The following is a 24,934-nucleotide window of genomic DNA, read 5'->3' as shown; positions in this document are numbered from 1 at the left end:
ACACACACACACATATACACACACACACACATACACACACACGTCCCTGACTCTTAATGCAGACACTAATTCTCAGAGGTGCAGTTTTAACTAGTGGTCATAAATGCAGATGCTTTAAGGGATCAGGCAGGTGACACATACTGAAGGGGGCCAGGACTGTCAGGGACTCTGGAGCCCCCCCAAAAGACTGCTGCTCCCTCCAGCTGTTTGTTACCACGTGGGAAGTGGTCAGATTGCCTGGGGGAAGCGGGAAATCTGGAATTTAAGTGCAATTTCCCATTTAAAAAAAATGTTTCATGCCTCCTCTCTCACCATGAAGTCTCTACTTCATAATATTATGTATGCAGAACTGTTCCTCGCCTTTGTCTCCCCAGCTTCTTTCAAACTACCCCTTTATGCCTGCTTGACAAAAGAGGGAGGCCTGAGGCTGAGCGGTACACCTCTGAGTGGCACCCTTAACCTTTTGTTATCCCCATAGACCCACGGATGTTTGGTTTATTCAATTATGTTATGATGCATCACCACCATTATTCTTTTGGATGCTCAGTGATCTCAGACTCAGCTAATGGGAGTCCCTCAGATATGTCTCCAGTAGCTCTTAAGCGCCTCCATGCTTTCTGGGACAACCAGAGTTTCCAGGCTCACCTTGTAATTTTTCTGCCCCATTCGTGGAATCAGCCACTTCTCTAAGAAGCTCAGGTTTATTTTTTAATGGGGAATGGTATTTAGATATCAAGATCTGGTGGCTAAGTGTGTTGATTTGTACTGTAATATCATTGCTTCCATGCCCTTAGAGGAGAGAGAGACAGAAAGAGACAGAGAGACAGAGAGATCATGCTGATCATCTACAGCAGCACAGGGTTCTTCTTTTTTTCCCCATTCCATATTTTCATCTCCCTTCTCTCACATTATGTGAGAATTATTGTTACCCCATACAATATATTTGCTTTAACCTACATACATCACTCACAAAACAGTACTGGAATGACTACACCAGCACCACCATCAGCATGCCTACAAGTAAATATAAGATTATATTCCTTGGGGGCTTCCCTGGTGGCGCAGTTGTTGAGAGTCCGCCTGCCGACGCAGGGGACACGGGTTCGTGCCCCGGTCCGGGAAGATCCCACATTGCCGCGGAGCGGCTGGGCCCGTGAGCCATGGACGCTGAGCCTGCGCGTCCGGAGCCTGTGCTCCGCAACGGGAGAGGCCACAACAGTGAGAGGCCCGCGTACCGCAAAAAAAAAAAAAAAGATTATATTCCACTAAATTGTACAAAGTTCTGTCATCAATCTGATGCACAGTTAGGTCTGTTCGTTTCCGCTGGTCTTCATTTGTAAGCATTTTTCCATCCTTGCTGATGTAACTTTATTTCATGTGCACACCTAGGGTGTTTACCTTCTGAACTTCCTCGAACTTGGCTTCCTTCTACCTCACTTTCTCCCCATCGAGTCCTTTCTTTTTTTTGGCCACACCATGCGGCTTGTGGGATTTCAGTTCCTAACCACTGGACTGCCAGGGAATTCCCATGTTGAGCCCTTTAAATGTCTGCATTTCCTTCTGTCTTTCTTTATTCTCTGTCCTTATCACCTTTACTGATAGGAGCCAAGTTCTGTGCCAGGTGCTAGAACCCCACGGTGGAATCAGCATGCCTCCAGCTCACCACGTGTGGAGGAGACACAGGTAACAGCCCGTTGCAGCGGAGCGATGGGGACCATGAAGGGGAGGCACAGGGCTGCCGGGAACACGGGCTTGGGGGCACTTCTCAATGCACTGTGCCCATCGAGAGAGCGTGGGTGGCACTCCTTAGCTGGTTGTCCCATTACAGGTGGAAGAGACGATGTCTCTTATTAACATTAAGTTAATAATACTTACTATTGACTTAATAATTATTAACTTAATACTTATTATTAGCAATAGGTTAATAATACTCACGGCATAGGGTCACTGTGAGGATGAAACGAGATAGTGCATATAACATGCTTAGCACAGTGCCTGGCACGGGAAAGGGTTGAGTCAGTGGCTGGATGACAGGATCCAGTTCCATCTCTGCTCTCCTCCTCGCTGCTTCATCCTCAGGCTGGTCTCGAGATGATGGCACCAGGTTGGAGGTCACCTTTCAGACATGATGATAGTCAGAGGAAGAGGAAGCGTTTCTCCCCTGAGGATCTCTCTTAAGAGATAAACTCTCCCAGAAGTCACCCCTTCCCCAAAGACTTTCCCACAAACCTCATCATAGGTCTATTCCTGACCCATCCCCTAGGAAATAGACTGGGTTTTACATCAGACCATTGACTCCACCCTGGACCTGGGGATGGGGGTCAGCCTCCTTGAATCACACGACCTTGTGGGGAGGGGGTAGATGCCTGCACACCATCAGGGTTTAGTGAGGAAGAGAGGATGATGGATGCTGAGAAGGACACAGCATCTACTACAGGTGGGTATTTCATGTTCATTTTACAGATGAGCAAACTGAGGCTCAGGGAGTAACAGCTTTCTCAGGGTCACAGCATATGCATGGGGGAGCTGGGATTTAAACCCATTCTGTAGGACTCCAGAGCCTGTGTGCCTAGCTGCTTCCCTAGTTGCCCAGGAAAGGAAGCCAGGACACCTGGGTTCTTGTTCTTGTGGCACTATTAGCTCAGGTGTGTTTGGGGACAATTTCCTTCCCCTCTCTGATCTGCATCCTCCTGTGAATGCAACTATGCCTTCTTGGGCCTAACCTGCAGGGCCAAGGTGGACCATCAATAAGGTTATGGATGTAAGCATTTCAGCAACTGCAGGTGGAGGGCACCATGTGGTATAGGAGAGACTCCAGGCTTTGGAATCTGACTGGGCCCTGGGTTCAGATCCTTACTCTATCCCTAATTAGTGAGACCTTGTACAAGTCCCTTAACAGTCTATAGAGTGGGGATGATGATACCCACTCACACAATTGTTATGCAGGTCACGTGAATCCATGAAGGCAAATTCCTTGGCTTAACAAGATGCCTGACACACGTCAATTCCTTTCCATATTCCATTTATTAGAGACTGCAGCTTCATCCTCCAAGCATGGGGTAGAAGGGAAAATACTACACTCAGTGGTCTGAGGATCATATCCAATTCTTTTTTGGTAATATGGTGGTGGGGGGGAGGGGAGCGGGGAGGAAGGCGGGGGGGAGAGAGAGAGGAAATTTTGCCAAGAAAGGCACGTCCATCCCAATGGAGGATTGGCATTGCTTGGGCTTTCCTGCCCCCTCGTGGCCACTGTGAGTAGAAAGGGCTGCCCGTAATTGCACCCTGGAATGGAAGGAGCTGGGAGAAGCCTGCAGTCCCCAGCTCCTTCTGATTCTCCGGGGCTAAAGGGAGGCCGTAGTCTGTTTCTAACGTGCTTCCTGGGCTCGGGGTGGTCAGCCACATTAGGGAACCACTGAGTTAGTCCAATCCTTTCATTAAACAGATGGGAAAACTATGGCCTTGAGAGTATGGGGGGACTTGTCTGAAGGAGGCAGCCAGGATAGGAGCCAGTAACTCAGGTCTCTAGACCCCAGGGCTCTTTCCATTATGCCCTGTCTGAAGCGATCCTGCCAGGCAAGCAGAGCTCCAAAGACCACTGGAACTCACCTGCCAACCGGGGCTGGGATCCCTCTGCTGCTGCTGTCAGGTGGTCCTCCATTCTGTGCTTGGACTCCCATGGTGACAGGGAGCTTACTAGCAGCCTATTCCCTACTTGTGAACTTCAGGACATTTCTCCTTGTCTGGGGTCCAGACTCACCTCTCCGCATCCTCCCCTATGGGACCCAATTCCCCCATCTGAGGCTGAGCAGCTCTGTCCTCTGACACACTGGAAAGACTGCACAGCCAGAGGAGCCAGAGCTGGGAGGATGAGGGAGATGGAGTGAGTGCTTCACGGCATCAGGAACCCTCTGGACGCATCGCCTCCCTGAATCCTGCAAGACACAGGTGGTTTAGCCTCATTTTACTTCAGAGGGGGTTGAGGCATAGGGAACTGGCATTAACCCATCCAAGCTCACGCATCAGTTAGTGTCGAGGTGGATGCAAACGGTGTCCTTGGTTTATGGACTTGGGAAGCTCAGTCTGCTCTCAGGCAGGAGCGTTCTCGGCTGCCCTGCAGCACTCATTGGGTGTGGTGGCCAGGTGGGCAGCCTGGGGTAGCATCTACTTTGTAAAAACCTTATTTTGAAGTATAACACGCACAGACAAAAGTGCACAAAGATATACAGCTTAGTGATCTACGACAAAGCAGCTGCTCATGAAATCACCACCCAAGTCACAAAATAGGACACCACCAGCAACCCAGAGCCTCTTACCCTTCCTGACCACTGCCCCTGTCCTGCTTGCTTTTCCTTTTAGTTTTATGACCCACACACGTGCCCACACCTAACGGCAGTGTGAACTTTATGTAAATGGAATCACACATTTGGCATCAGTCTGGGTCTGGCTGCTTTCACTCAGCATTCACTCAACATCCACCCACAAATATTTTCACTGCTGGAGGACACTGACATCACAGTTTTGTCAGTGGACCTGTGGACTGTTTCCAGGTTTTGTTATACTGAACGTGATAACTGCTGTGAACATTTGTGTACATATTTCTTGGTGCATACATGTATACATTCGGTATGTAACTGTATGCGTTTCCTAGAGCTGCCATAACTCAGTGTCATAAACTGGCAGGTTTAAAACTGCAGAAAGTTATTCTCTCACAGTTCTGGAGGCTAGATATCTGAAACTAAGGTGTCAGCAGGGCAGTGCTCTCTCTGAGACTCTGGGTAGAATCCTCTCTTGCCTCTCCCCAGCTTCTGGTGGAAGCAAGGAGCATCCATCCTTGGGGTGTTTGCAGCTGCACAGCTCCCATCTCCGCCTCCACCTTCGCGTGGCCCTCTTCCCTTATATCCTTAGGTTATCTTCCTATAAGGACACTAGGCATAGTGCGTAAAGAGTCACCCTACTCCAATAGAACTTCTTCTCCATTAATTACATCTGCAAAGACCCTATTTCGTTTTTTTTAATACTCTTTAAAAATTTTTATTTTATTTATTTATTATTTTTGGCTACGTTGGGTCTTCGTTGCTGTGCACAGACTTTCTCTAGTTGCGGCGAGTGGGGGCTACTCTTCGTTGTGGTGCATAGGCTACTCATTGCAGTGGCTTCCCTTGTTGCGGAGCTCAGGCTCTAGGCGCGCGGGCTTCAGGAATTGTGGCTCGCAGGCTCTAGAGTGCAGGCTCAGTAGTTGGCTATACGTCACCTTTTGCGTTTCACTATACATTGTAAAACCATCTTGTCAATTCCATAAAAATTATGTCAGCCTTTTGAGTGGGCTTGCATCAACTCTCTAGACCGTTTTGGAGGAACTGACATCTTCACATTGAGTCATCTAATCCATACACATCACATATTCCTTCATATCTTGGGGTCTTTCACTTCTCCCCATGGTTTATAGATTTCTACGTAGAGGTCTTGCCCATCTTTTTTTTTTTTGGCCGTGCCGCATGGCTTACAGGATCTTAGTTCCCTGACCAGGGATCAAACCTGTGCCCCCTGCAGTGGAAGCATGGAGTCCTAACCACTGGACCGCCAGGGAATTCCGAGGTCTTGCCCCTCTTACATTGAATTTATTCTTAGGTATTTGATATTTTTGATGCTCTGAAATTGGTATTTTTAAATTTAAAAAAATTTAGGTGCATATAGATGTTCAATAGATTTACATGTACTTTGTATCCAGCAAAAATTTTCAACTTATTATTTCTAATCATTTATCTGTGAATTCTTTTGGATGACCTAAGTACATAATGCTATCTGTAAGAAAAGACAGTCCAATTTCTTCCTTTCCAATCTTCAGGATTTACTTCTCTTGCTTCTCTGTGCTGACTGGGGTTCTCTACTATGATGTTACCTGATGAAAGGAGGCATCTTTATCTGTCTCCTAATCTGAAAGGGAACACATTCAACATTTTACCATTAAATACATTACATATGATGCTTTCTATAGTTCTTGCATTTTTATGTTTTTTTTTTACATAAATTCTTTTTATGGTCAAGGGAGAGAATGTCTTAAGAAAATGGATTGAGAAGAAGAATATTCTTTTGTTTTTTAACATCTTTATTGGAGTATAATTGCTTTACATTGCTGTGTTTGTGCTGTACAGCAAAGTGAATCAGCTATACGTATACATGTACCCCCTCTTTCTTAGATTTCCTTCCCATTTGGTCACCACAGAGCACTGAGTAGAGTTCCCTGTGCTATACAGCAGGTTCTCGTTAGTTATCTATTTTATACATAGTAGTGTATATATGTCAATCCCAACCTCCCAATTCACCCCACCCCCCTTCCCCCTTTGGTATCTATAAGTTTGTTCTCTACATCTGTGTCTCTATTTCTGCTTTTCAGATAAGTTCATCTGCACCATTCTTCTAGATTCCACATATAAGAAATATTATATGATATTTGCTTTTCTCTTACTTCACTCTGTATGACAGTTTCTAGGTCTATCCATGTCTCTGCAAATGGCACTACTTTGCTCCTTTTTATGGCCGAGTAATATTTCACTGTATAAATGTAGGGGTGGAATATTTGATGTGGGAAACCTTGGAAATTCAGGATATCTAGTTGCCACACCATTGTACCAGCTCCCTTTCATTTTTTCTTGACAGGCATTAAAAACTGCCTATTCTCAACGTCTGGATTCTTTACCTGCCCCCTGGCTGGGCCACTGCTGTGTGCTACATTGAGTTGGACATTTCACATCACCAGCAGTTGAGCCAGCTGGGTCGGATCAATTTCACAGTGACCCCACAGGCCTCACTTCAAACCAAGCCTTTACAGTTTTTGTCGTTCTGGTAAAAGTGAAGGTTAAGATGGGATGTCATCTCCCGCTGCCTCTGCTCTGCAGTGGATATCAGCTGCAGTGCGGAACGGGGCCCCTGAGATGAGAGGCAGGATTTGGGGTTGGAATATGGGGCTGAAACTCCAATTCTCTCACCTCTTAGCTTGCAGGATCCTTGGCAAGTTTTCTCTGAGCCTGATTTTCGGTCTTTGTTTTTCCTCTCACTTGTAAAACGGGAGTAAGAATATTTACCTCCTCTGGGTCATTTTGTAGATTATATTGGAGCACTTGGGAAAGCATCTGGCAATTAGTAGGTACTCAATACATAAAAAAAAAAAATCTTTCCTGTGCCAAGGGGTCGACTGGGGGGTGAGGGGTGGCTGGATACTGATAGATAGAGCTTGCCTCGAAGTATGGTCTAGGACCTAGAGCGTTGGCCTCACCCAGGAGCTTCTTAGAAATTGAGAATCGCAGGTCCCACCCTGGACCTGCTGAATCAGAATCTGCAATTTCACAAGATCCCCAGTGACTCAAAGTTTGGGAGGAGCACAAAGTCCACACAGGCAATAACTGAGGCAAGGAACTGGGAAGAGGTAGGATGTCGATGACGCAGCAGCAAAGATGGGTTTGCAGATTTTGGGGGGCTCTCGCTGTGTTTCCTGTGTCCAAATAAGAATGACTTCCTCCTGGCATGAAACTGAACTCTGATTAGTACGTTCTCTAGTACAGAAAAGCCAAACCACCCATCTGAATAAATAAGCATCAATTTTATTGAACCATGAATAATTTAAGACTGGTACAATCATCAGCTTTATTCTCTATGATGTGGGGCATGATCTCCGGCAGATCATTGGCAAATCCAAAAACCTCATGACGAGTGAAAATTAAATAGGGAGGGACGGCGGACGGGGAGGGAGGACGGAAACATACCGTACACAAAATACTCAATTCCTAGTTTTCTCTTTAAAAATGGCTAGAAAAAATTCATCAAAATGCAGCACTTTAATCAATTATTTACAATTTCTATGTTACAGTGAAAAAATGTACATCTTATAGAACATATTTCATAAACTGCTCCACTGGAAATAACTAGATCAAAACAGCAAACCTTCCACTTTGTATCCACAAAGTTGGATTATTTTTTCCTTTTGAAGTAGATTCGGCATTATCAAATTTGAATACACAGAAGTTTGAAATTTAAGCGTCCACAATAAAATATGTCCCCAAGATACAACAAAGGTCTGGGCAAGTCTCGTTCCATGTCCCCCCACTGCCCACCCACCACCTTAAACTAAAGGGAATTCCCACCTCACTTATGGCCTGTAAAGTTCTTGGCAGTTTGGAAAGAAAACTTTTGGCTTCCATTGGTAACTCAACACAAATGTTGCATAGAATTTCATACATTTTCAAAATTAGCCTAACTGTAGAAAAAGGCAAAATGGAAGCATTTCGGACAGAACCCTAAATGAGCACAAAGTCACTTTGTCAAAGGTGAGTGACACAAAAGCAAAACAGGACCAAAGGAAGAAATGTGCATATCAGACAACCCTGCTTCCGGAAACTGTAGGAAAGACCCCGAGTTGTGACTCGTACAAGGCTACACTCCTTGAAACCACCGTTCACTTGTCAGGCAGCACCAGGGACAGAGGTCTCAGCGCTGAGCCTGGACCCGGTGGGAGGGAAGTCTGTGGGACGGGGGAGAAAAGAAAGAGAAAAGAGGGTGCTATAAAAAAAAAAAAGAAGTGTCAAAGCATATTGGCAGGTGTCTACTCACAAGGTCACCGGGAAAACTGCCCATGAGGAGAAGTCCATTGCACCTCCTCCCAAATTCACAGTATGAGTGTGTAAGGTCATCGCTGGGAGATAAATTGAGAAGGACCGTTCTTCAGGTTTACCAGAAGGCTCAGGGTGTGACTGACCCCTGAGGTCACAGGCTAAATACATGCTTTAAACATTTTATGAAAAACAAAACAGAACAAGACACACTCACACACCCAGATGACTAAGGAAGGCTTAGCAGAATAGAGTCTGAGTTTACTGAGATTAAAGAAAAGAGCACGCTGAGAGGTTTCCCATTCACCTGTTAGAGGGACACATTCCCCTTTTCCTTTCAAAGAGGAAGCAAATGGTGTCATCCAATGTAATGTGACTGGTTTCAGGTCAAGCTCTTGTGGTAAGAAAATAAAGGATGTTGAGAGAGGGACCTTTGGAAATAGAAATGTAAAAAAAATGGAGTAAAAACCCTGATCATTAACAGAGACTCCCCCTATGGGGGTCCGATAAAAATAAAACAGAAACAAATGACTCAAAGATTGACCACACTCTGTAGAGAAAATACCGGTATGTTGAAGACACATACGAGCAGAGCATGGCTCAACAATGTCATGTAACATGGTAGGAACTTTTGCCTTTTCCTGAACAAGACAGATCATTGTCTAGTCAGGGCGTTAGCTGGAGACTGATAAGAATCTAAAAAAAAAAAAAAAAAAAAGATTTTTTTTTTTCTCCTTTTTCTTTTCCCCACAGTCACACATCCACACGAATGAGTCTTTTGGATGAGAAAAGTCACATTAGCTTGAGTTCTTCTAGTGAGCAGATGACTTGTTAGCCCTGTTTGCTCTGATGGGGAAAACAGAAAAACAGACCCCAGGCAGGCACGACACTCATCAATGAACACGGTGAGTACAAAACCAGTTAAGGCATCGCTTTGGGAAGGTCAGCACCGAAGAGGTCAGGCAAGGCTCGTCCGCTGGAGGCCAGAGCTTCTGGAAGCGAGCAGCTGCCTCCACCTGTTGACTTGTGTGACGTCACGTTGGTTCCGGGGAAAGTGCAAGTGTTTTGCGAGGTGACCTCACACCCCACCTGAGGTCGGGGCTGGCATGCTGGAGGTGTCGACGTGTGTCCTGCAGCCTCGAGGACGAGGAGGAAAGGCAAGGTCCCGCTCACCCACACGCTGAGGACGGGGTCCTGGTCCACTGTCAAGGGCACAGCGACCCCGGCCCCAGCAGGAGGCAGCGAGTGTGCAGAACTGAGAATGGACAACTGAAAACCAAAACTCAGCAGGACCAAACCAAAAGCCAACTCCTGCGGTTCTCACGTTCACCAAAGGATGGATTCTGATCATGAGGGGAAGGAGAGGGGAAAGAAGTCTTCAAAATCAAAAGAGTCAGAAAGGGAGAAACTCAACCTCATTCTCAAAGGGGTGATCGGTTCGCCAAGGTAGACCAATTCCCACTGTACACAGTGTTAGCAGGAATAAGACCTGATTCATTTCTGTACGAGAAGGAGACAGACACATGCAGCTCTGCGTTGACAGCCACATCCGCTCGGCCTCGCTCTCACTTATGGAAGAAGCAGAGGCTGATGGGTCTGAAAGGCGGTGGAGGAACTGGAACAGGCAAAATACCTCTCGGGTAAGGAGAGCACCATTTAAAAAACAAACCAAAGAGAAAGCACGATTTGTTTTTCCTAAGTTTTTCCTGCGATGCGGCTCTGCAGTTTGTTGAGTGTGACCAAAGCAAGGGCCCCGGCTGGCATCGGATCTCTGTGTGGCCGGTGTGGTGGAAAGGCGGCGGCGGGGTTGGAGCTGCAGGGTCTGTGCGCGGAGGAAGCCCTGCGGTCTCCGCTTTCAGCTCTGCTCTAATCTCTTCTGTCTCTGGGCCGCTGAGGGCAGGATGCTGTTTGGTTTCAGAGCTTCAAGTGGGTTGGCTTTTTTTTTTTTTTAAACCCTTTCCATTTCAGCGGTGATGGTCCTTTCCCGAGAAGTATCTTTCAGTGTCTTAGGAAGGTCACAGCAACAAGGCAAGACAATAATTGACACAGAAGATGGTGCAGTTCTCCCTGTGAAGGAAGCGGTCCCGAGGCGGCTGGCCCGGGGTGCCTGCACCCAGGTCAAGGCTGGAGGACGAGGAGGGTCCGGGTCTTCGCGCGGCACTCACGCCGAGGCCGGGGGCTGGCTCAGGGTGGTGCAGAGGAGGGGGGTGGAGGGCAGGAGGGCAGGCTCCGTGGCCCGGCCGTCACAGAGTAGACTCCAGGGACGAGTCCAGGATATCGTCGTGATGGCTGTTGCTGTTGGAATCGCTGTCATAGCTCTGGGGGCTGGAGTAGTTGGCTGCTTCCTGCAGCCTCATCAGCATGTTCATCTGGGGAAAGAGCGGAGACTGCGACATGGCTTCCGGTCCGGTCAGCCGGCCACGCCTGGCCTCTCCAAAGCTCACGCCACCTCCTCTAGACTCACCCTGGGGACTGTGGTCCGCAGTGGACGAGAGCATGGGCCCTCGGCCAGGCTTCCAGGGTTCAAGTCTCGGCTCCACCACTTACTAGCTGCATGACCTTGGGCCAGTGACTTAACTGCTACACCTCAGTTTCTTCACTGGTCACATGTGAATAATTATACCTGCCCTATAACGTTACGGTGTGGATTAATACACGCAGATCACTGAAAATACAAAATCCTCTAAAAGATAATGTGTATATATTTTTTACTTGGGAGGGGCACCTTACTCAAATATAGCCCTCAGCCTGGGTGAGATGCCAGCCAAGCGCCCCAGCGCCGCTGACCTTGAGGCACAGGGTTCCCCCTTCGATGAGCATCGAGCCCATCTGTAGTCCTGGCTCTAGCCAGAGGGCAGCCTGGAGTCACCTGGGCTCCAGCTCCTGTCAAGGCCTCCACGGGGAGGCAGAGGACAGCATCAGTAAAGCAGAGCCTCGGAGCACAGGGAGGCCTGGATTCCAATTCAGAAACTTTTGGGCAATTATTATTTTTTTATTTTTTTATGGTACGAGGGCCTCTCACTGTTGTGGCCTCTCCCGTTGCGCAGAACAGGCTCCAGACGCGCAGGCTCAGCGGTCATGGCTCACGGGCCCAGCCGCTCCGCGGCATGTGGGATCTTCCCGGACCGGGGCACGAACCCGTGTCCCCTGCATCGGCAGGTGGACTCTCAACCACTGCGCCACGAGGGAAGCCCAATATTATTATTTTTTATCTAGCAAATCAGTTAGTCACTAGGGATAGAACAGCAAGTCAACTGTCTTTTAATCCTGCCGCATCTCTTATGAATGTGTTCTTTCATTAGGTAATGCAAGCAATATTCTTTGCAGTGTTTTTCCTTTTGCCTGAGTTGCCAAGAGAGCTCAGTGTTAAATTTATAGCATGATAATGGTCATTTAACCGTGGGAGGTTCCGGTATATGTGTTTCAACCTTCTTTTAACAGGGCTTTTGATTTATTAGGTCTAATTTCGCAGTATGCCTACGTATGGGTCTTACATTGGCAGAGAGTTCTAGAATTGTAGTGGTATGATCTCTGACCCAGGTTTTTCTTAAAGGGCCTTTATTGCTTTAGCATCAGTGCAGTAAAGGTGCTCAGGCAGCGTTAAAGGCTTAACTCACGTCACTGGCCAGGGGACCCGCATTCAGGCCCGCTTGCCCTCTCCTCCATGAGTCCCTCCCGCCCTCAAACCTCTCCCTGCCTAAGCTCCTGACCATTTGGCTTGGGCTACTGGGCAAGACATGATAAAGCTGGCACTCAAACCAGAGGGTGAAGAGTGGTGTAGGGACATTTAGGGAGAAAAGTCAAATTCTTGAACTTTTATCTGAAAAATTTCAGAGGGGTTAAAGACACGAATGAAAAACTAAAAACAAGGAAGAAAATATTGGCAAAAATGTCCCGAATCTTGGGATAGGTCTAGCCTTCCAAAGCAAGGCTGGGGCTCAGTCACTTCCAAATTTCCGGTGTGCCTGGCATGAGGCCCAATACACTGTAAGTGCTCAGTGAATGCGGAGCTGCTCTGGAAGCCAAGAACTCACCAGCGGGTCTCCGTCAGCGTCGCTGGGGGGCATCTGCTTGCTGGTTGACCCCTCCCGAGGCATGGAGTAGCCGTCGAAGCCGACATCCTCGGGCCGGAGCTGCAGGAGCGGAGGCCACTCGTGCTGCTGAGGGCTGGCTGCCCAAGGATAGGTGTCCATCACCCACTTGGCGGGGTCCTCCCAGGGGGCCCGCCTTCCATACAGCTGGAAACAGACAAAGAAGGAACAGTTAGGAAGTGGGCCGAGACCTCTTCTGCAGGCCTTGTTTTGCAACTTTCTGAAAAACTCTCCAAGCCCAGCATTATGCTTCCCTTGATGGAGTAATTCCACTTCCAGAGGAAATCCTAAGGAAATCATCCAAGGCACGGACACCTTGACGTGCTAAGACCAAAGGCAGCATGACCTAGGGAGTAAAAGCACTGGCTTTGGAGTCAGCCTGACCTGGGTTCACACCTCAGCTCTGCCACTGACTCACTGTGTCGCCCTAAACTCTAAGCCTCGCTGATCTAACTTGAAAAACAACTCTCTGATTTGAAGTGCTTGCCAATTTCCATGATATGAATACTCCCACCGTGGCCAATCAATTACCAACATGATGTCACTGAATGTGGAGCTGGAAAGAGGGGCTGTCATCCCACTGAGTAGCCCCCCCTCCACGCCACACAGATGGGGTGCTGGGTATCAGCAGCCCAGGAAGAGGTCACCAATGGCTCTGGCTCGATAAAACCCCATTTCTTAAAGTGAGTCTGACTCTCAAAGAGCCCCCGTGTAGAGGCAAATTGTTAAAGGGGTTCCATGTGGGAACTGGAATTGTAACTGCTTCTCCTCCCTCACGTATTTCTCAAAATTGCCCAGAACAACTAATTTGCTCTTAAAGCGGAATTATCACATACCATGCCTCCAAGCTCCTTTCCTTAAGCCTGAAATACCAAATAATACGATGATTTTAGTGACTTCTTCTGGCAATTTCAAGAAATACATACACTCTTCAAAGAGCAAAAACCTAGGCTGCACCACTTCCCCAGGCGAGGCTCTGCATCTCACGTGGCTGGGTGCCTTCTCTGTATCTTTCCCCTTTAACACCACCCCTGCCGCCACACCTTACAGCTCCCTGCGTGCCAGGGATTACGAGAAGCACTTGACAAATATCTTGTTTAACCACCATGCGATTCCAAGAGGAAGCATCACTACCCAAGTTTCCCAGACAAGGAGCCAGGCCCAGGGACGAGAGAAGGCAGAACTGGAATCCAAGTCTGCCCGGGTCCGTGGACCACGGGACCTGGCCCAGGTCCGTGGACCACTTAAGTCTGAGCAGATGTGGCAGGACTGGCTCACAGCCAGGACAAGATGTGCCCACCCAGGAGAGTGCCACCTGTGGCTCTGGAAGGGCACCCCCTCTGTAGGGCACCACAGGGGTACAAAGACCAAAGCCCCCTGAACCACAATGGCTGCAGAGGGGGGACTCTAGAGTGGAATTACGTCTGGACCGCAGCCTGTCTGTCCGTCTGCCTGTTCCCTCTGTCCTCCCAGAACTCTTACAGTTGAGAGGGGAGGGAGGGGGATGTGGGGAGAGAAGGCTGACAGTACGGGAGAGCTGAGCTCTGACTGATAAAATCACGTCTTTCCCAGGTCACAGGCTGCCTCAGCTGGAAGGAACTGGGGTCCCAGCGGCCTCATCTACCGGATGGAGAACTTACAGCTTAAAGAGAAGAGCCAGTTGTGAAAGGTTTCGGAGCAGCGCTGGATTCGAACCCAGGACCCTGGCATCCTTGTCTGGGCCTTTCCCTTCTCCACCCCTGCTGACAGACTCCACTCTGAACCACTCGGTATCGGCAAGAGCCACATGACTCAGCCAAAAGCGGAGCAGGGAGATGCAGGCCAGGCTGTCCACCCGACGAGGACACGTCACCTGGGCTGGGCTTGCTGTCCCTCCGCTGTCTCACGATTGCCTAAGCCCCCTTCGACTGTCTCAGGGAAGTGCCTGCCCTGCCCACACTGCAGACAGGCCCGCCACCTCCCTTCATCCATGGCCTCCTCCTCCACTTAAGATACATAGCCTTCTACGAACTCAGCACTTTCAGACACCAGCGCCCTTCCTGTCTAGTGCTGCAGCCCTGTGTACTGCGAAACCTTCCTTAACCTGGGGCAGCAGTGACTCCTAGGCCTGAGAGCTCAGTCTGGCATTGGAAAGGCGACTCACAGTCCGAGCAGCAAGGGATCGTGTGAAGGTTCATGTTCGCATGGGTACGAGTCAGGGAGGAAGGGAACACAAAGCGCTTAGGGTTAGTTAGAACTGAAAAAGCCTGTTGCACGTGAGAAACATTCTTGCAACTTGTAGAAGCTTCTTCCTCCAAGGGCTTTCCCTACAGCACTCAGCTGACTTTCCCAAGCCAGATTTCACATGTGTGAGCTGAACCAAACGTCGTTTCTGGCAGCTACTGCTTCTGTCTCCATCCTCCAGCCTGGAAGAGAAGATGCTCAGGGCTGCAGAACAACAGAGTCTAGAATTCCGAGCTCATCAAGTTCCTAGAGGGTCTGGCCCCGTGGCTTTTAAATTTCTGCTCTGTTCCCCTGACCCTACTATGAGTGGTCTGAGGAACTTCGGGGCTCCACAGAGCCAGCCTGAAAAAACTCTTCTAGTCCACACTTTTCAGATTACAGATGGGAAACCCGAGGCTTAGCAGTGGGAGGTTTGCCCAGAGTCTCAGAGCAGGTTGGTTCATGTGATCAGTGGCTCCCCACTCTCCCCTTTCCACCAGGGGGACAGGGGTCTTTTGAGTGACTCTGCAGGCTTTAGACACTTTGGCAAGTGTTTACAATGAAAACTCCAAAGGGGAACAGGGCTGAGGACTAAGTCGTACGACAACTGCACACCTGGGCACACCTAACGTCGTCTGCAAGAACAGAGAATATTTTTACAAGCCTCCCCACTTGCCGCTGGACATGTCTAAGTCCAGGTGATGAATGGCTGGGTAAGTACCGTGGCAAGCAAAGGATGTGTCGTAATGCTCCTTGGTCCCCCTGCAGAGCCCTAAGGCAGCTCTGGGAAACAGCAGACAGTTGTACAGACAGGACATTCACTTTCCCCAAGGCAGGAAGAGGGAGCCAAGACACTGGAAACTGAAAACTTCGCCACTGGGCACCGTCTCACTCTGTGGGATGCACATGTTTATCACACATGAAGGCATCAAGGTACACATTCTGGAAGAGCCTACAAGCAGTTGTGCGTGCGCGCGCACACACACACTCTCTACTGGGAAAAGACTCAGGAGCCAAAACTTGCAATGATACCTGGTATCCACTAGGGGGCGATGCCACATCTCCTCCAGGCAAGGCTGTGCCTGTTGGAGGGGCTGACTGGAAGCCCCTGGTGAGACCTGACAGCAGCAGGGTCTCTGTGCTGCCAACCACCACCGGCAGCCCTGCCAGAGCCCAATCTGGGGCTCCACCTCTTCTTAGCTTATGACCTTGGCCAAGGGCTTACCTGCTTTGAACCACAGTGCGCTCACCTCATGGCCACACCACTCCTCGCAGGGTTAGGGCGGAGTAAATGGCCTGCACAGCGCCCAGCGCCCAGTGAGCACGGGACTCAAGGTAACACGAAGGAGAGTGAGGAATTTTAAACTTTTTTTTTAATAGAAGAGTCTTTTTGTCAAATGAAATCTTATGTAGAAAGTCACGCTATGAAACACAATACTTGGTTCCCTGAGCCACCTGAGGGGTCTGGGTGGAGTAACAGGGGTCTCAGGACAGCCTGAAAAATCACGGAAGTAACCGAGGAGTCAGCTATGGGCTACGACGCTGGCTCAATCCACACCCCACCTAGTGAACTGGGGAAGGGTCAAAACCTGTGAGCCTTGGTCTCCTCGTCTATAAGGTGCATATTGGGCGCTGAGAACTAGACGGAATCATGCCTGTCAGGCCCCTGGCACAGTGCCTGGCAGGTAGCAGCCTCTCAATAAATGTCATCAAACTTTCCTTCAAAACTAGAGACATGAAGAACACTCCAGGGTACCTCATGAATCTGCAGATTCCATGGGGTCTCCCAGGCTGCAGAATGGGATGAAGTCACAGGTTTGGGGCAGGAGGGCTCACTTTTGAGCAACTTGGTACAATGCTAACTCTGGCTGCCTCCCCTGGTTGTTTCCATGTTCTTTTTTTTTTTTTTTTTTTTTAAATTATTATTCACTTTATTATTTATTTTTGGCTGTGTTGGGTCTTCATTTCTGTGCGAGGGCTTTCTCTAGTTGCGGCGAGCGGGGGCCACTCTTCATTGCGGTGCGCGGGCCTCTCACTGTCGCGGCCTCTCTTGTTGTGGAGCACAGGCTTCAGACGCGCAGGCTCAGTAGTTGTGGCTCACGGGCCCAAGTTTCTTCGCGGCACGTGGGATCTTCCCAGACCAGGGCTCGAACCCGTGTCCCCTGCATTGGCAGGCAGATTCTCAACCACTGCGCCACCAGGGAAGCCCCTTCCATGTTCTTGAAAGACTGTCCTTCAAAAGACCCCACAGCACAGGGAAGGGATGACTGTTCTCGCCTCACAGTGAACTGGTGAGTCTCCTGAGACGGTGACATGTGTTCCTTGTCCTAAATGGGCTGTTCCACAGCCACCCCCAAGTCCTTTCACCTATAGCCTCCTTGCTCTTGGTGGGAAAGAGGCCCTTGAAGATCAAGTCCATCAGCAACCTCTCCAGGACTTTCATAGCCATGCCCACAAGGTCTTCTTTCAAGCTGAGGTCCAAGGAGCAGGGCCTTAGCACTGTCCATCCTTAGCGAGGACCAATGAGGGGCCTCTGATGTGTAGCTGGAGGCTGGAGCAAAGTCTACCCCTCCTGGTTGGTGCCTCCTTGGGCACCCACGTGCTTTATTCAACAGCACCCACGACTTTTTCCAAGCACACTCTAGGTCACTCCTGTCCTGCACCAGGAGACATATTTGGGCAAAGGAGCAAAGGGGAGAAGTGAGAGGCGAGGCAGAAATAGAAGGAAACAGTGCCCCTTTCACCCCTGCAATTCCTGTGGCTTCTATCGAGCAGCGCGGGTTTCTACTGCAGGCCCCGGAAGCCCCTGATGGGAAGAGAGAGAGGCTTCTGGAACGAAACAGACTCCAAGAACCCAGTAGGCGGGGCATCCCAAGAAAACAGGAGTGACTGGGTGGCTAACGGTCTGAACAAATCCACTTGAGTAAAGACTAAATTATGGCTACTTTACCCAGCGAATTTTTCTACCTAAAGAGAGTCCACTGACAGATCTGAAATCTTTCATATTTTCTTTCAAAAGCCACATTTGACAAAACAGAAATGCTGCCATACATGGGAGAAATAGCTGAAGGGCATTAAGAGGTACAAACTTCCAGCTGTGAAATAAATAAGTCATGGGGATGTAATGTACAGCATAGGGAATATAGTCAATAATATAGTAATAACTCTGTATGGTGACAGATGGTAACTAGACTTACCAGAGTGTAATTTCATAATGTACAAAAATATCAGATCACTATGTTGTATGCCTGAAACTAATATACTGTATGTCAATTATAATTTTTTTAAAATGCTGCCATCAATTAATGATCTTCAGACACTGGAAACTAAGGCCGGTCAAGGGATTGCCGAATTTCTTGCTACTCTCTGTCTTCACAATCACTTATATTTGAACACGGTGGCTTGAATACGCAGCCTACATGCTCCAGTTCAATGAAATACCAGTGACCAGAGGCGCAGCACCTTCCTTTTCAAGCCCTGGTTGTCCTGAATGTCTCCGAAGACCCTCAGTGCTGCTGCATGTTACAGATACAAAGCAGCTGAACATTCGCCAGGCTCAGCTAAACGTACACAAATGACAAACCCTGATGGAAGCCATTAAGGTGTGCCGTCACACATGTGTATGTGGGTGTGCACACACCCCCGCCCCGGGTCCTCCACCGGCATGGTGTGTCTCCCACTGTCCGGTACTGAGGAAACACAGCCCTCAGAAACCCGGGTGTTAAGCTGGCTCCTGGACTATTCGGCTGTGCGTGATGCCTGCTAATTACTCAGAGTGGTCCTGAAAGCTGACAACCTTCTCAGGCCACCTCCAGACTCAACAATAAAACTGTTACAATCTCCAACTTACTGCTAAGCTCCTAGCATTAGCCCCTGGGTTGAGTGAGAAGTGAAGGAAGGATCTGGGCTTTCCAGCTGCAGCAGGGCAGGAGGGATGGGCGGCCACGTGGGCCCAGGGTCACCTGTGAGGGGTCCTGGCGTCAGGCAGCCATGGGGCTTAGGGCCAAGAACCTGAGGCCTGGATGCAAATCCCAGATTCTTCAAGTTTCACTTCCTCACCTTGGACAAGTCACTTATTCACTCTGAGCCATAATTTTCTCTTAAAAAATGGGGATAAAACCAAAAAATTTCTGCCTAACCCCAGGACAAATGCACAGCTTGAACCAAACAGCAGATGCTTTGCAAACTGTGAAGTGCCATATTCCAGTCCTTGTGCACTCACTATGCTGAGCACTCGATGGCCATGATGTCACTGAACCCTGGCAATAACTCTTTGTGGCACGGTACTATCGTTCTCTCTTCCATCGATGAGGGCACTATGGCAGAGAGAGGCTGGATGACTTGCTTAGGGTCACACAGCTAACAGTGGCAGAGCCAGGATTCGCAGCCCAGTGTCTCTTACACTGCGCTGGATGGATGGCTTCACAGGTGAGGGGTTGTCACCCCACGTCAGTCAGATTTCTGAAGAGGGAGATAAAGACAACCCTTCTCGTCACTAGAACAGTCCCTCGAACTTTGAGGAGGTCAGTGGGCAGTGTGCTTCTTACCTGGAGTCCTTCTCTGACGGCTTCCAGGAGATAGGGGATGATTGAGTAGTTCCACAGGTCGGTGAACCACACCCTGGAACCATCCACGTCGATGGGGCACGACAGGAAGAGCCGGGGGCCTGGGGACCACAGGGAACATCAGTCAGACTGAAACGGGGGGGCAGGAGAAGCCAGCCCGGGCCCCCCTCAAAGGAGGGACCCTGCATTTTCTGAGTGAGAGCAGAAATACCAACTGCCACGTGGTGGGCACAGAGCAGGACGCTTGGGCTCCCTAACCCCACCCTGGGACCGTGCTCCTCTCGGGAATCACCCCAAAGGGAGGCAAGGCTTTATGCAGAAAGATGTTCGTTGAGATGTTATTAGTCCTAACCTTTGCAAATGGAAGCACAGTCGATGTCCGAGAGAACAGAAACAGTTAAGGAAGTGACGGTGCACCCACATTTGATTATTTTGCAGAGTAATTATTTTGCAGAGCAATACAGAATGCTCATGAGACAATGTGAAGTGAAAATAAAGAGAACATACTGTATGTACACTATGACTGCAACTACATAAAACATGTATGGACAAGGACAGAAAAAATAAGCTCGAATTACAATGATTACATCAGGATGGTGGGATGACCAGTGATCTTTTTTTTTTCTCTGAAGCTTAAGCTTTAGGAATGTCGATAGCATTACTTTATTTATAAAGCAAAGCCAATCCCACAGGGTGGTTTCCACCTGGGGGAGCCTCGGGGTGGGGGCCCCTCTCTGAGCCCGTAGTTTCTGCACCAGCCTGGGGCTGGACACTTCTCTCTGCTGCTCATCAGCCCCAGAGCTCTGGGCAGGAGAGAAGGGCACAGACAGCCCCGGGGTCTGTCCAGGCTGTGCCTGTCCTTCTGTCCCCTTCTCTATCCATGTGGCCAGTGCAGCATCCAGCCCAGGGACAGCCACCTGAGGAGGCCAGGGCCCCGGGAGCAGCACTTCCCTCCCCTGCCAGCCCACCTGTCAGCACCCACCCGGCCTCCCCTCCCCACCTATGGTGACGTCCGAGGAGCTGTGAGCCTCCAGGAAGCGGTTGAGGTGATGCCAGACCTTGGGAATCCAGTCGATGACTTTCACCAGCTCCACGTTCCGTACCCGCCCACCGATCTCCGTCTCCATGAGCTTCCGCCTCAGGAACCGGCCCAGGAAACCCTTCACGGGCTCCGTGTGGTTGGCACACAGCACCCACCTGGAAGAAGTCAGGAACACTTTTCCATGACAAGGACTATGGCCAACCTCACGAATCAAAGCTCACTAGAGCTGGAAGGTGCATATGTTAATACTCGAACCGGACTCTTCTGGACACTGAACATATATCAATTCACAACACCTCACAGCAACCCTGTGTCATGGATATGATTGCCACCCATTTTACAGGTAGAAATTCTGAGGCACAGACAGGTTATGCAACTCGTTCAAGATCAAACAGCTAGTCAACAGAAGAGCTAAGAATAGAACCAAGACAGTCCAACTCCAGAGGCTGAGCTCTGACCACTGAGCTAACTGCCCCCTGTGCTTGTGACGGGTTCCGTGCTGGGCTGTGGGGCTGTAACAATGACTCAGACACAGTCCCTGTTCCCCAGGAGCTCACAGTCTAGTGGAGGAGGCAGATAAGAGGAACGAGAGATGATGAAACCTGGGGAATCAAGGAAGGCTCCTCAGAAGAGGGGACATCTGAGCTGAGACCAAAGGAGATGAATGGAGCAGCCACACGAGGCAAGGCAGGAGCAGGGGTTGGGGCGGCGGTGGGGTGCAGAGCATGCTGCAGCATCTGCAAAGGCATGAGCAGCAGTGTGGGGTGTTCGGGGAAACTGCCAGAGATTCAGTGTAACCAGAGTTTGGACTTGACCTGCCAACCTAAGGGGCCTGGATTTCATTCTGGAGGCAATGGGGAGTCATCGAAGGACTCCTTGCATGAGGATTTACAGTCAGATTTGAATTCTAGAATGTTCACTCCGGTTGCCACTGGCACAGAGGATGGCCTGCAGGGGGGCCAAGGGGCAGGCAGGCATACTGGTTAGAAAATGACTGCAACAGTGTGCTGGGAGATGATGTGGCGGTGACGAGGGAAGCAGGCGCAGAAAGGTCTTGAGGGACATTCAAGAGAAAGTGTGCATAAGACTGGGACAGCCTGGATGCAGAGGTGACCCATGATCTCAGTGACCTGGCGGGGCTGGCATTTCTCTGATAACTGCAATTCTACTTTCAACAGGGATGCCAGCAGAATGGCCATGAAAATGAGCCCGGCGGGGGGTGGGGGGTGGTCTCACCCCAGGAGACGGCTGTTCATCCTTACCTAAGGCCCCAGGCAGGGGAGCAGTATATGGAGTGAGCTGAGTGTCAGCACTGGGCAAAGGGCATTTTGCAACGGCAAGGCGAGAGGTCACACAACCTAGCATGGCAGAAGTCCCACAGCCCAGCAGTGGGGTAGCTCGGTACGGGGCTGGGGCACAGGGTTCACAGCAGCTGGAGCTCGAAGGCCACAGACTCTGCTCCATGAAGATATTCATAAGCAGGGGCTTTCACTGCTCACGCCCACTTGGGACAGACAGACGTGCCATTGGTGACATGCAGGGCTGCATGGACAGTCCCTGCCCAGGGCTGCCCCCGGGGCACTGCTGTCCCAGGACTTAGCATCAAAGAGATCTGGGTGCAAGTCAGCCCTGCCATCGACTGGCTGTGTGACCTCACACAAACCACTTAATTCTCCCCATTTGTAAACTGCGAATGATAAATTTAACGACTTGAGGCTTTTGTGAGAATCAAATGAGTGAAGCTGGGAAAAATGCTCACAGTTCCCGGCATACAGCAGGTACTCAAAAAGTGACTCCTTACCTGAAGTTATGATGAAGCTGCAGGTTGGGTGTAGAAGAGGTAGCCTGGTTCATTGTGCCAATTATATAAGGGCTGCGGGGGAAATGAAGGGTAAGAGAGCTGGAGAAGGTGTCGCAGCGTCCCGGGGCATCTAAGGGCCTAGGTAGATGGCTGCTGGCTGCTGTCCCTCCCCCCATGCGGCCCCAGCCCCTCCCTGCCACGTGCGTGCAGCGCTCCTACCCCCTGTAGCACACATCTCTCCCAGGGGCCACGAGGTCCAGAGCTGCCTTTACCATTTGTGGTCCTTGCAGTTGAGCAGCCCGTTGAAGATCTCGCCCAGGGAGCTGACGTGATGCAGGTTGTCCAGGATGATGACCAGAGGCATGTCCACAGCGTTGTTCTCGCTGGCGCACTGGTCGGCGAGGTTGGACAGGTACTGGCGCAATTCCTGCGGAGGCCAGGCAGGAATGAGTGGGTGAATGCCCCCAGGAAGACGCACGTACTCAAGGCCTTCCCCTGCCCCGGGCCGGCACCGGCAGAGGGGCCCTTCCTGAGGCCTCACGGTAACCGCTGCTGAGTGCCTGTCCGCTACAGGGCGTCTGCCTGGGCGCAGGGGGTGCAGGCGGGGGAGTGGTGAGGAAGGCCTGGGCCCCGGCTTCTGGAATTCACTAGGCAACAGAAAACCTGGGCAAGAGCAGGCACCATGGGGGTGCCCAGGCGTGGTGCTGTACCTGCTCCAGCACCCTCTAGAAGCGCTACTATTTCTTACTCTGCCAACCTCCCAGGAAGCTCCTGAGGGCAAGTGCCTCACACATCTCTCTAACCCACAGCACTGCCCGAGGGCCATCTACACAGAAGCCCTTGATGCGTCAGCACAGCAAAGGACGCCCTTGTCCCCAAACGCACATATGTCCTGCTGATTAGTGCTGGGGCCGACAGACAGTGAATGGTGCGGGCGGGGGTGGTCTCCACGCATGGGGGCCTTGGAAGGTCTGGGTGAAAGGGGAACCTCTGGCCTTAACTGTGAGGAATGGGCAGGGCACTGTTTGGAGCTGGCACTAGAACACAGCTCAGCACGGCTGGGGCAAGGGGCGCGTCAGAAAAGGAAGAGAAAGAAGAATGTGCGATGGAGGAGGGGCCAAAACGGTGAGCTAAGGGCCAGCGAACCCAGAACAACTTCCTGAGGATGGAGTGAGCTTGCGGCAGGCACGGCTCTGGGACCTCACACGTATGAACTCCTGTGCCCCTCTGGGGTGGGCGCTATGACTCTCCATGTTACAGATGAGGAAGCTGAGGCATCCCTCAGTCAGGTGAGCAGCCTGGGATGGCACAGAGGGTCGGCAGCAGGGCTGGATCTGGACTCGGCGTGGGCGCCTCCCCAGGCCACTGTCCTGCACGCTGGCTTGGATGCTCGGGGGGGTCATCTCTCCTCTGCTTCCTACACACACACACACGCCTCCCTTTTAAGTCAAAATGTGGCTTTTAGTGATAGAAGCAGCCCAATGTTTAAAGTTACTAGTTATCTTCCCTTTTAGTTCCTCTCCACTATGGGTTCTTGGCCTCTGGCACCTGACAAGGCCACGGATCCTGAGGCTCGGAGCCCTCTCTTCCTCATGCAGGCTTGCAGGGTATAGTTGGGGAGCTGTGCTCTGTACAAGGGTGCCTGGCCAAGGGGAGTGAGTGGGGGCTGAATTCAAGCCTGGCTCGACCTCCAGCCACGTGCCTAGGATCCTTCTCTCGCTGGTCCCGGGAGAGGGCGCCTTCCCTGAGCTTATTCACAGAGGATCTTGGTACAGGGGCTCTGACCACTTCCCGTAGTCCTGCCCCTGTGTCCACGTCACCTGGAGAACTTGTGGTGCAAATTCCCAGCCCCACACAATCTCCTGAAACAGATCATCTAGGAATGAGGTCGGGGAGCTGCATCTTCAAGGATGCCAGGTGATTCTTAAGGTGAAAGAATCACTTCCAATTCACCTTTGACTTCCCGGCCCCTTTGGCCAGTCAGAGTGAATCAACCATCAACAACCACTGCATGGATAATGAACAAGTTTGAGAAAACACCTCCTAACCCTAGGCTGGGACTAGGTCAGGCTGTCCGAACGTTTCCACTGCTCCCTGTGAGGCAGGATCAAGCCTATTTGCTGGCTTTGGGGTCTAAGACACTGACTTGAGCTCCAGTCTACTGCTCAGTACTATCTGAGTGGCTTTAGGTACATGGTCATCTGCCTCGAGCCTCAGTTTCCTCATCTATAAAATGGGATTGTGACAACTACTTCCTTAAAGGTCCTGCTGTGGGGCGTTCAGTTTGCTGCTCCCAGGGTAAGCAGTCTGCAAATGCAAGCTGTTGTTGTTCTTATTATTGTTGTTCCACAAAAGAAGGTTTTGTTCTGGAAAAACAAGAGAACCTAGTAGGCACGTGATGAATTTTTGGTAAACTGAAGTGGAAGCATCTGGGTTGACCTTAAAGAACTACCAGCACTGAGCATCGTGCCCAACTCACAGCGGGGAAGTAAGAAATGAACTACATTGACTTACACATGGAACTTCTTGCTGGGAAGTTTTGGATCTAAGTCTTCCTTTCTGCTAGTTCCATTCTGACCTCTTTCCCCAGGCTTTTATAACCATCAAAGGTGAGCATTGTAGGAAATGCT

The 24,934-nt window shown here is 50.3% G+C and overlaps 1 protein-coding gene across 3 annotated transcripts in view; it reads right to left on the bottom strand.

The window, feature by feature from the left end:
- Positions 1-10,228: 10,228 nt before the first annotated feature.
- NAV2 (neuron navigator 2) overlaps positions 10,229-24,934 on the bottom strand; it is a gene marked incomplete at its 5' end in the record, with an annotated part of 768,636 nt that continues 753,930 nt past the window's right edge. For all 3 annotated transcript variants that reach the window (XM_079709585.1, XM_079709583.1, XM_079709584.1), the window contains 6 exons: positions 10,229-10,972; positions 12,638-12,841; positions 19,444-19,562; positions 20,462-20,658; positions 22,305-22,376; positions 22,577-22,731. In XM_079709585.1, coding sequence (XP_079565711.1) covers positions 10,847-10,972; positions 12,638-12,841; positions 19,444-19,562; positions 20,462-20,658; positions 22,305-22,376; positions 22,577-22,731 — 873 coding nt within the window. In that variant the 3' untranslated portion in view covers positions 10,229-10,846. The remainder of the gene's footprint in view (positions 10,973-12,637; positions 12,842-19,443; positions 19,563-20,461; positions 20,659-22,304; positions 22,377-22,576; positions 22,732-24,934) is intronic.

The sequence above is a fragment of the Hyperoodon ampullatus genome (genome assembly GCF_949752795.1).
Source record: "Hyperoodon ampullatus genome assembly, chromosome: 7".
Lineage (NCBI taxonomy): Eukaryota > Metazoa > Chordata > Mammalia > Artiodactyla > Ziphiidae > Hyperoodon > Hyperoodon ampullatus.
Note: the sequence above shows the minus strand (reverse complement) of the source record. Positions and strands in the feature narration are given on the sequence as shown.